The sequence below is a fragment of the Lissotriton vulgaris genome, chromosome 7, assembly GCF_964263255.1.
Source record: "Lissotriton vulgaris chromosome 7, aLisVul1.2, whole genome shotgun sequence".
Taxonomy (NCBI): Eukaryota; Metazoa; Chordata; class Amphibia; order Caudata; family Salamandridae; genus Lissotriton; species Lissotriton vulgaris.
The window spans coordinates 565,803,567-565,816,368 of NC_141695.1; the positions used below are offsets into that span (position 1 = coordinate 565,803,567).

Here is a 12,802-nt window from a genome sequence, read left to right on the forward strand (position 1 = left end):
GTACCTTGGATTGTAGTGTGAGCTTTACGCATTTCCCCACCACTTTTAGGTCGAGCCTAGTGGCAGAGGGCATGTGCTGCTCACTCTGGGAGACTGCTGTAGTAGAGTATGGGAGAGAAGCCATGCCCAATCTCCTCCCATGTTTTTCATTGTCTTGTCTCATTGTCTTTCGTAAATGCTGCCTTAGGATTCATTAAGAGGCTTGTTAGTCCCTCCTTAGTATGGCCTTGTCTTTATTTGTACCCTCCCATTGCGACTGCCATTTTACTTCAGTTGTTACATGGGATCTGTTATTTAGTCTAAAAGCACTATTCACTTTATTGAGTTTCTCTTACTGCAGGCCGGACATGCACTACTTCAATTGGAAAAGCATGTATTTTTTTAGCAGCACAGCCGCCCACGTAAAACAGGTGCCTGCTTTCAATCACTTTAACCAGGCATTATCTCGTGTCTGTTTCAACCTCCAAGTCAAATGGATTTAGAAATGATTCGCAAATTAAGTGATGTGAATTCCAGGTAGCATATAATCCTGTGCTACTGAAATGAAGCTAAAAACAGCACATCTGTTTTACTTGTCATCTGTACTAAAGCCAACTGACGGGTTGTTTTCAGGAGCCTGTTTTATTAATGACATCACCACCGCTACCACCACCAATACAAAAAGCACCAATACCACCACAACCACCACCAATACCACCAACATCAATACCACCATCTCCACCAATACCACCACCACCAATACCACCACCACCCGCCGATACGGCCACCACCACCAATAACACCATCACCATCAACACCACCAGTACCACCACCAATACCACTAACACCACCCCCACCAATACCACCACCACCAATTCCACCACCAATACCACCACCACCAATACCACCAGAACCACCAATACCACCACCATTCAATACCACTACCACCACCACCACCACCAATACTACCACCAAAACCACCACCAATGCCACCACCAATACCATCACCAACACCACCACCACCACCACCAATACCAACACGACCACTAACATATAACAAGTATTGGGCACACATTTAGAGATAAACAGTATTGATACTGAGAGATTTGCACCGGTGGTGTAATAAACACAATATTTATGTGGATGTATTCTTCAGAACATACAACGCCAGCTGACACGTGTTTCTTCAACAGGGGAAAAACCTGTGACTCTTCAGGGCTGAAATGGCGTGATGAGCGGATCTATTTACCGGTGATATTTCCAACCCGGTCGACGGGCATTCAAAAGAGCCGAAGGTACGGCACAAATGGATGAAGGAAAATACACAGGGGGGTAAGTCTGTGTGGCCAAAACCTTCTAGTACAGGGTCTGGGTGATGCTCATCTCATCTCTGTCAGTAGGAGGCAGAGTGAGTGTTGGTCTCTCACTCTGCCTCCAACTCACACCAACATCACCAATACCACCAATACCACCACTACCAAAACTACCACCAATACCGCCACCACCAATCCAAAACCACCAAAACAAATATCGCCACGAATACAACCAACATCAATACCTCCACCACCAAGACCAATAACACCACCACCAATACCACCACTAATACCTCCACTAATACTGCCACCAATACCACAACCACTACCAATACCACCGCCACCAGTACCAGTACCACCACCAATACCACTACCACCAGCAATGCCACCGCCACTAATACCACCACCACCAATACCACCACCACCAATAACACCTCCAATACCCCATCACCAATACCACCACAGCACCAATACCACCACCAATGCCACTAATACCACCATTACAACTACCAAAACAACCAACAATACCACCACCAATACCAGTTCCACCAATACCACCACCAATACCGCCAACACCAATACCGCCACCAACAATACTGCTACCACCAATATCACCACCACCAATACCAGTATCACCACCAATACCACCACCACCAATACCAATACTGCCGCCAACAATACTACCTCCATCACCAATACCACCACCACCAATACCACCAATGCCACCACCATCAATACCACCAACACCAAATACCAATACCACCACTAATACCACCACCATACCAATACCACCACCACCACCAATATCAATACCACCACCCCCATGCCGTTCGCTGCAGCCGAGACCATCTCTCCCTTCCTCCATGCCTGCCATTAAGCACAGCCCGCCCTTCACCAGGAGATGAAGGCAGACCCCTACTAAAGCTGGAGTTTTTTTTTATAAGGCCAAAGATAGCAATGGCATTACGCAATGCCACACTGCACTCTCAACTCACGGAGACTGCAGGAAATAGCCCTCCCCTCCCGCTCTTCCTCATGAGCCGCAAAAGTGTAATCACAGAGCTAAAGGCGTTGGAGCGCTTTATTAGTGTTTATAGCTTGGATCATATGTAACTCTCACATCACACTTTGTGTCTGTGTAATTTACAACAATTACACATTTTATTCACTGCACTATTTATTACTACTTTGAAGACGTCACAGGCAGGTCACTTGCTCGTATTTACAGTCTAACAAGTGATCAAGAAGGCCCTTTAATGCAACGCAATAGGTCTCACATTTACAAGAGTGTAAGCTATTAGTATTGTAAATGACAATGCCTTTTATTTATGTTTTAAAACCCGAAACATATATAAAAGGCATTGTCATTTACAATGCCAATAGCTCAAACTCGTGTGAATGTGAGATCTATTGCATTGCAAATACTTGTTTTCTCAGTGAGATTCTTCTTTTGTAGAGGATGTGCTCAGTCATGGCTCCCCAGCTCACTAGTGCAAAATTCAAACTGCACCTCAGCGATAAAGTCCCAAAGGTCGAATAAGTATGGGGTTTCTTGCACTCCTGTATAAAGGGGACCTAGCCTGGCAGTTTAGACTGAACTGTTTTTAATGCAGAATAAGTAATAACTGTGGCTAAAATGTATTCATGAATTCCAGCCATCATTTTATTTCCAAGTGATATGGCGCCTCCTTGACGCTGATAAGCTAATTTCAGAACCCATTAATCTGCCCCTCTAATTTTTCAGAAAAGAAATTGATGCAGGAACCAAACATAGACACCTTTAAAGAATTGCATATATTTTGTTACTTTATCTTACATTATATTATGATATGTGACGAAACGGTGCATTTTGTTATTGGGGTTGTGGAGTACTAAGGGCCAGATGTAGGTCGCCAATTACCGGTCGGTAACGGCCAAATTCGGCCGTTACCGACCGGTAATTGGATTTTGAGATGTAGGGCCCTTAATTTTACAGATTCGGTAAATTTACCGATTTGGTAAATTTACCGATTCTGTAAAATACCGAATCGGTAATTTTACAGATTCGGTCAAAACCACATGTAGGTAGCACTGTTCACAGTGCTACAGGCCTTCAGGATTCAGTATTTTACCACCCAATCCAATTGGGTGGTAAAATACCAAATTCAGGTGTACATGCACATCAGTGCATGTACACCTGTGCCATGTGACACACAGACATGCCCTTAGGGCATGTATGTGTGCCACATGTCACACAAGCCTGTATTTGGGGTGCTAGAGGGTGTCAAAGTGACACCCCCTGAACCCTTGCAGGATTCAGTATTTACCGATTCGGTAAATACCGAATCGGAATTGCCCATTGATTACTATGGGCTTCATGGCCCATAGGAATCAATGGGAAATACCGATTCGGTATTTACCGAATCGGTAAATACCGAATCTTACCGATTCGGTAATTCTAAAATTAGAATTACCTACATCTGCCCCCTTCCTATTTACTGACTCTTAAATACCGAATTGTTAAAATTCGGTATTAAAGAGTCAGTAAATAGGAATTACCTACATCTGGGCCTTAGTGTTTACGTATTAATGCCTTGCAGAGTTTTGGGCTGCAGTTTCTTTTGCAAATAAGAGTCTGAATCCGCTAAAAAAAAGTATGTTGTAGAAACTATGAGCTGGCTCTTCTAAATAATTTAATTTATATTTTTTTGCTGCGTGTTCATACCCGTTATAGTTTACTGTAAAGTCCACGTCTGCCTAATGCTAGAGGAGAACTATATTACAATTAGCTAAATAGATAAGGAGATTCCTAAATGACATAAACACGTTTGGTCACAGTCCTGAATTAAGAGCTTGTTCAATGACTAAGGTCCTCAAGCTTGCAATACTTTAACCGCATCACTGCAGCGGTTATTTTCGCGCTACGCGGCTTTTTTCTAAAAGCCGCGTTAAATGACGAGCTCAGCTCGTCATACGCACACGCCCCCCGTGGCTGATGACGAGCTGAGCTCGTCATCAGCATCGAAGTAGTTAAATAGCCGCCTACGGTAGATATCCTCTTGTCAACTATTGACGTATTTTATTGTCTCACAATTGTTCAGAGACATTTGGTAAGCTGCAAAAGTAATTATGGGATCGCAAGTGAAACCTGAGGCGCGTAGACTGGAAACGAACATATATGAAAAGTGAGAGCACGATTCTATGAGTGCCTATTAGGTATGCAACAGTGGAGGCACCATCTCAAAACCAACTCCTCAAAAATAGAAATACTCACCTATGGATCATGGCGAAACTACAGCCATGTATGCAGCCATCTACCACTTCAAATGAAGTACACATCTTTTAGTGATTGTGGACACCAATTTCTTTCTTCAATCACAATTTAACTAAGTGATATGAGTCATTTTTCATTATGAGAATTCTATGCAGAATGTACCCCTACCTGAGGTTTTGACAGAGGGTAGATGTCTCACTGTCATTCGTGATATTAAGACTGGCTATGGAAATGGACTCTATATTGGACTCTAGAAAATCCATTGCCATGCAACAAGGAGTTTAGAACACCACAGCCAGTTCCTCAACCGTGCATATTATGATAAACAGCATTTACCACGTAATCTTTACCACTCAAGTCTTTGCCACTCATATTCCTTTATAACCATGCCTTCTACAACAAAAATGTAAGTATATACCAGGTAAGCAGGTAAGTGAAACTATATGTGTGTGTGAATCACAAGTGCCAAATCGGCAAGCCCCCAGACTGCTTGCTCACCGAAAAGAGCCAGTGGGACCATAGTTTGGGGAGGAGGTAAGGATTTGTCTGCAGATTTTCAATGCAGGTACCACGTTTCCCAGCCAAGGACAGGTTTCCTCACTCAGAAGGCCAGCTGAAATCTGGTGACTGGGCACTATAGCAGTATTTCTTCAAATAGTGAGGTCTGTGGACTGTATACTAGTATGTTTTTGGGGCAGACCTCCCACGACATGCTAAACAGCAATTAACGGTGCTGCCAGAGGTGGTGGATTACAATGACCCCGGTGAAAATTATCGATGCATGATGGGACTGGTAGTTCTTAAATATGTTTATTGAAAACTGAAAGTGATACCTGAGCTGCTGGTCAGACACCACTTTTTAAAATCTGCGTAGTTGTCAAGCTTTTGTGCATTGAAAGGAGCCTCAAATGTCGAGATTTAAAGGCAGCACGTGCTATGGAATTTTAGCTATGTGTCAATGTGGGATTGGCAGATAAAGAACACAAAGGATGTATGTCACTGATGCAGCCTCAGTTAATCCAGCCCCTATTTTATACAATTGAAGCTGAATTGAATCTTTCACGAAGCATGCCAGTGAATTGAACATTATTTAGTTGTTTGTATGTTTAAATTTAAGATCGACATATGGGTTTATCATGGTATGACCACTGACAGCTTGAGTAACACTAGATTGATTTTAAAGAGGAACAGACAGAAAATATTGATGAAGTGCATCGTCTATGTTTACTACCTTTCACTATTAAATGAAATATTAACATAGCAGATTTTAGATTGATAAAGGCAGCTAGTCTGTCGAACTGCGTCTCTCTTAAGTGCTAGGTTGAGGGAGGCCGAACACATTAAAGATATGCGTTGGACTCCTCAGACTTCGTGTGTGTGCACTCTCCTTTTGGGAAGTAGATTATTTGTGATATATATCAATATGTACAGTGCTTTATATGGGCCGCTACTGTCCGGTATGGAGTAAAGGCACTTTTTTTTTGAGAGGGAGAGTACCAGTACTTCTCAAACCCCTCCCAGGAGGGGCAAGCCCCTTGAGCTTCCTGCCCCTGCATGCAACCTATGCATCCCCAACTTCCTTTATTCCACAAATAACACAATTCGTTGATGGTGCAAAAGGCCACAGCTTTTATTTACATACTGTCAAAAACAAACATGCCATTAGAATTTCGATCAATCATGTAATTCTTGCCTCCTCGCTTAAACCTTAACAGCACAACCCTTTTTTTACAGTGCCATGAGCAAATGCCCCTATCAGCGCATATAGCTCTTTTATGGCCTCTAGGATACACCTTGCTGTCAAGTGATGAGGGCCACCCCTCATGCCTGACCCGGGCTGAAAGTGCCGTGTTCACCCTCTGCTGACCCATGTTGACCTGTCGCCGGTTCCCCGTGCCCCTGCCGTAAGGCATCCCAAGGACATGAGTTTGGCACTCTCCTCTTTGGCTATTCCGCTCTGCCTGCTGTCCCTCTGTGCTGTCTCCACCATGCTGCCTGTGATTTCTCGACCTCAGGCAGCTCCCCGCTTGCTCGTAACCGGCTCTTTTACTTGAAACCTAATGGCTCAAATGTACCTCCTATGCTGAGGAGGAACATTCCCATGCCCGTGTACCCCTTACTTGACGTGAAAACCTTGCACTTTAAGGTTAATGAGGACATGCCTCACAAAGCCCCAACCATTTGCTCTACAGATTTGTAACATTGTGCCATTCAACTTCTTCCTAGATTTCTCTACTGCTGTGTTGTCCAGTACCCCCCTCCAATGGACATGCAGTATCATTTCAGGCCAAATTAGGTCTGCTGCTCTTAAAAGTCTGGCCACTGCCATCAGTCATGATATCATGCTACCCATTAACTCCTTGTGTCCCAAATTGGCTAAGTTATTACCCCTTAGGTGTATCACTACAGCATACGTTTCTCCTCATGCCGCATGGCCTCCTGTATGGCAGGCATCAGTTGCTCCCACCTCATGCCTGGCTAGTCCATCCAGTGTACTTTTGTGTCATGCACTCACATTCTTTGATTGTTTCTCCACGCCGTTGCCCACCGATGTGCCCTGGTAGCACAAGAGTGTCCCAAGATCCATACCCTGCGCAGCCCCTGGGAACCTGCGGTAAAGAAACTTATATTAGGTTGGTGCGTATGTATCCCCGAAAGGCATTTGATGCCCACCAGCAGATTTGCTTGATGTGACCCGACTCCAAGCCACAAGCTGCCACAGATGTGGCTGCTCGTATGCAAAAGAAGTGTGGGTTGAATTCCTTTGTTGGGAGCCCTGATTCCCTGACTGCCAATTTTAGGACTGCATTGAATTGGAACTGGCTGAGGTATTAACCACCCTCATGGCAAAATAGCGGCTCCTTCCTTAGTACTAAGTGCCTCAGGTACTTTTGTATGCAGCAAACTGGGCAGCAATCGATGTTTCTCATGCAATGTAGTCGGGTGTGCTTGCTTGCACCCACCTGGTCTGTTTTTGACATGTGCAGGAGTATTGTCATGGCGCAGTCCTCAATCAAAAGGTCCCCCCTCATAGCATGTTGCCCCTGCCTCAGACATGGCCGGGGAAACTATTTCACTAACCATGTAAGTCCCAAAGAAAAGGCTGCCCAAAGAGCAGCAGCTCATGTCTTTACAGATGCTGCCCAGTCCTTCCAATGTCTGCCGTAAGGTGCTAAAGACTATAGGCTGTCTCCTGCACTGACTTTGGGCTGCAGGCGCCCCCAGCCCTTCATGGCTTCCCTGCAGTAGAACGTGTTTGCCGGGTCCCTTAGGCCTGCCAGTTTTGCATAATGTGCAACTGCATCAATGTGATTATGTGCCCATGATTCTGTGCCCATGGACTACATTGCTGCTGGTCACCTCCCCAATGTATTGGGACCCTGTTATTGTTTCAAAATTTTCCCAGCACTTACGATACTTGGATACTTGGATGTGGTCTTGACGGCTAGTGCGCCGTCTACCAGCATGCTCAGGTGAAGTCTATCAGGTTCCACAGTTTGTTTGAAATTGCGGTCCCCTTGCGGTCGCGATGCCCCTGAATCTCTGCCACTGAAAATTAGATATTGCATCAGCCACTGTATTTTCAATACCTGGAATGTGTCGACACACTGACAGCAATGTTGGACCTCAGCTACCAGCTCATCAGAGGCATGAGCAGGTGGACCACTATTGGGCAGTGCACTGATCCCCAATTCCAAGCCTGAAATACTGCATGATTGTCCACCCATAGTGTGATTTGCCTATTGGTGAGCTGCTTTTTACACATGGAAAAAGCCACAATGATCGGGAAGAGCTCCAATACAGCCAGGTTCAGGGTGATCTCCCTCTCATGCCACCCGGCTGGCTAGCGCTGCCGCCCAAGCGGCCCCCAAGATGGCTCTAAAGCCCTAGCCCCCACTGCATCTGTGAACAGTTCCAGTTCTTCCGCCGTCACCCACGGCTCCCTTCAAATCATTGCCCCATTAAAGTCGACTAGGAAGGTTGCCCACTGACGTAAATCGTCTTTTACTCCTTGTGTCAGCCTGACCCTATGAAGTCTCCTTGTGAGCCCTCTTATTAGCCATGCCAGACACCTGACGATAGGCCTGCTGGCAGGGATCATTCTGGTTGCAAAATCGAGTTTGCCCCCACGCTGCTAAGCTTCTCCTAAGGTCCCTTTATTCCACCCAAGCATCCTCTATAGTGTGTCTCAGCTCCTCCACTTTCACTGCTGGCAATCTGCCTGTGCCCAAAACTGTATTCAGTTCCATGCCTAAGAAGGAAAGCTGTATGGTGAGGCCCTCTGTCATTTCATGCGCCAATGGTAAACCTATCTCCCAGGCCAGCGCTGTGAACTGATTTAGTAGCTCTGCACACTCTGTGGTCCCTGGTTCCCCTATAAGCAGGAAATCATCTAGGTAGTTTACCCGCCACCAGGCTGGGTGGCGCACCCCTACGATCCATTTGAGGAAGGTGCTAAAGGCCTCAAAATACACACATGAGATGGTGCAACCCATCGGTAAGCACCTGTCGTAATAGTACTCATCAACCAGCTTGAAGCCTAGCAGGTGGTAGCTCTCTGGGTGCACGGGTAGCAGGCCGAAAGCAGATTCAATGTCTGCTTTAGCTAGCATGGACCCTTTCCCACTTGCCCTGATTCAGTCTATGGTGTCCTCAATGGTGTCATAGGATCCCACACAGCTATCCTGCTCCAGACCATCATTCACTGATTCCCCAGCTGGGTATGATAGATGGGGGATTAATCTAAATTGCCCGGGATCCTTCTTAGGCACCAACCCTAAGGCTGAAACCAATAAAAAACTGTTATGTGGGGTTCTTCAAAGGGGCTGGCCACTCCTTTGGTAGACCTCCCGGTCAACCTTCTTCCTGGCTCCTATCTGGTTCTCCTTGACTGACTTCAAGTTTTGGCTAGTTTGTGGACTCCTGGGGCCTTGGTAGGGGATCCTAAAGTCCTTTAAAAACTCCTCTCCTAGCAACTGCTTATCCCCTGGCCTGAAGTAGTCATTTAGCAATATTAACAAGGTCAAAGTTTTGATAGGTGCGGGTAGGTGCCTGGTAAATTCTCCTCCTGTTACCGAAGTCGGTGCTCCCGCTTCCTTACTTTTTATTACCTGCATTCTTTCACTCCCATTGCCCTTTTGGTTGTCTGCACTAGATGGCTGGGTGTGCCCCCCCACAGTTGCTACAGGCATGCTTGAACTTGTACGACTGTCCCCACTTGCCTTCATCCTTGTTATATTTCCAACAGGCGGTGTTGCATCCTTTTTCCGCCCTTCTGCCTGTAAATGTCTTCTGTATACCATATTGGAGAATCCCTTCCTGCCTCCCTTTTTGCCCGCTTCCATGAAAGGGCGTCTCCCTGCTCCCTACTCCTTCCCTGGCTACTACCATATGCATAGTTTACCCCTCTACATCCTGATGATCCCAGTTAATGCATGGCCACATTTGCATTTTTAACCTAAAATCCTTGTCATAGCGGAGCGAGGCGTCACCTTGGTACTTTTGTTGAGCCTAGTGCACCTTCTGTTCATGTAGGAACAGTGTTGCCATGCTCTAGGGAAATTTTTCCACAAATACACTGGCTAATGTTGCAAATGCCCGGAGCCATTTCTCAATATTTTGCTCCACCCATTGCCTCATTTTTCCCTTTCTTTCCTCCTCTTTCTTATCCTGCGCTGCAAGGTTGAAACCTGCCTGGGGCACCTCCAGTAGTGAAAAAATGTCAATGTAATCTTTGCGCCAGATCCTTTCCTTTACATTTAATGGGAAAAGGCTGGCTAAACCGTTTCGTCTGGCAATGGCCGGCGGGTCCCCTAATGAGGTCCTTAAATATTCGCTGGCCCGTTTCCCTTCCCCTCCAACTGCTATAATTGCACTACTCCCTGTTGTAATGTGCTCCTTAACTGTTCCCGCCTCTGTCTCACCAGCCATCCTGCCTGACCCCTGTTGGTTTGGGCACACTGGCTTGCCCTTCTGTAATTACCTCCTGCGCAGCTGGCTGTGACCTCCCCCCCCCTGCAGTTACTCCTGGACCCAGTCTCCTTGGCTCACCCTGTGCCTAACCAAGGCTGAGCGGGGCCAGGCAGTGATGCTGTACTTTCTGCCATGGTCACCCGTTAAAAGGGGGTCCACCTGGCCCCATGCCCCAGCCAGACCTGTTTGCCACTGCCCTGTGCCACACAAGCCTGGATGCCCCAGGACCCTTTCTCTTTCCACCACTGCCTGCTCCGCCTGGTCCGGCACACTCCGGTCCCGCCGTTGTCCTGATTCCTCATTTAGATTGCTCTCGAGCAGTGTACTCCCCTTCCACTGCTGCCTGCTCCACCTGTTCTTCTGGTTCTTCTGGGTCAGGCAGCGCGCTCAGCTACTCTCGGCCATAGTGCCCACACTGTCATCCGCTCCCCCTTGCGCATTTTTCATTTGCCCATATAATGATTACACCGGACACATTGTTTATGGGTAAAGAACTGCTGCAGGTTTATTTTCATACAACAAGAGTATGACGTTTTAGTGGGTTATCTTATGGGCGGTTCAGGGCAGGCAGCCCCTTGCTGCCCCGCCCGCCTTATGAGCCAGCTGGCACGGTGGGTCGATGGCCGGACAGTGCAGCATCTTTGCAGATCCCCTTCCGGATCACGTGATCATGTCTTATACTCCCGCCCCTTTCAGGGCGGAGCATGGTATGGCACACCCCCGGTTGGTCAGGCCCCCCAACCGCCCGAAGGACTAACGGGACGCCATCGCTGTTTTCCCGGAACCTCCCTGCGGCTCCAGGTCTTTGGCTTAGGCACCCTTACTGTGCCAGGCAGAGGTACCCTTACTGTACCAGTCTGCCGCAGAGGTACCCTTACTGTACCCGTCTGTCTCCAAATCGCCCTGTAACTCCACCTGCAACACAAAAGGAAACATTAAAACATCCAAATTGCATGCCGCCTGTCCAGCTGCTGGGTACGAGGATAGGGAGGGTGAAGCATGGCAGGCAGGGCAAAAACGACAGACAAAGAGGTCGCATCCTGGGCGGCAGGGGCCTAAATACCTGCCCGCCCCCAAACGTGCCCTCCCCCGGATGCACGTCACTGGTGCACCCGGCCAGGGGAGGGGCTGGTGAACTGCCCGAGCCTCCCCCTCCATGGGGACTAAGATGGGGGGGCTTAGACTAATGGGCACTAAGGGGGCTGCCCTGCTGATGTCCCCTTGTGGGGGACGCGGGCAGCGGCATAGTGCCCACACCGTCATCCGCTCCCCCTTGCACATTTTGCATTTGCCCATATAATGATTACACCGGACACATTGTTTATGGTTAAAGAACTGCTGCAGGTTTATTTTCATACAACAAGAATATAACGTTTTAGTGGATTATCTTACGGGTGATCCAGGGCAGGCAGCCCCTCGCTGCCCCGCCTGCCTTATGAGCCAGCGGGCACGGTGGGTCGACGCCCGGACAGTGCAGCACCTTTGCAGATCCCCTTCCGGATCACTTGGTCATGTCTTATACTCCCGCCCCTTCAGGGCGGAGCGTGATATGGCACACCCCCGGTTATTCAGGTCCCCCGACCGCCCGAAGGACTAATGGGGTGCTATCACAGTTTTCCCGGAACCTCCCTGCGGCTCCTGGTCTTTGGCTCAGGCGCCCTTACTTTGCCAGGCAGAGGTACCCTTACAGTACCAGTCTGCCGCAGAGGTACCCTCACTGTACCCGTCTGCCTCCAGATCGCCCTGTAACTCCGCCACAGCTCTGGAGGAGGCTATCGTTGATGACAGAGCCCCCCACCTCAGAGTTCCCAATTTGCATCCTGCAGCTTTAAGTGCATCCTGCACATCAAGGAGAACATATTCATCCCATCTTGGACAAGTGCACACAATCTTTCCCATAATAACCTTCCACTCTCGCCTGTATCAGTGCATGCCTGATTGACCCCAAACATCTCCGCTTCAAACTTTCGAGAAGGGCCAACTTACGCAGCCTACCCTGCTTGCTGAACCTTCGACCGGTCACCGCTTCCCGGTCCCAATTGTCCACCTGTGAGTGCCTTGATATTTCCACCGGTAATGGTGTCAGACTACCAGATTCTGTGTCACCTGCTTCGCTGTAGTCCCTTTGGTGGATCCGCTGGGACCTTTCTATATCCCCGCAAATACTGCGTCAAACACTATGGCCCTTTAATGCCCTTCCCCTTCCCTCAAAGACATCGGACAGCCTGATGCAGCTTAGGTGAATTGCATATGGGCCCTGCACCCCCAGCCAGTGTTGGTAACA

General features: G+C 47.8%; 1 protein-coding gene across 1 annotated transcript in view; it reads right to left on the reverse strand.

Moving 5' to 3' along the window:
• LOC147702035 (uncharacterized) overlaps positions 1 to 9,848 on the reverse strand; it is a 112,360-nt gene extending 102,512 nt beyond the window's left edge. The window contains exon 1 of the mRNA XM_086929396.1: positions 9,647 to 9,848. Coding sequence (XP_086785522.1) covers positions 9,647 to 9,848 — 202 coding nt within the window. The remainder of the gene's footprint in view (positions 1 to 9,646) is intronic.
• Positions 9,849 to 12,802: the final 2,954 nt, after the last annotated feature.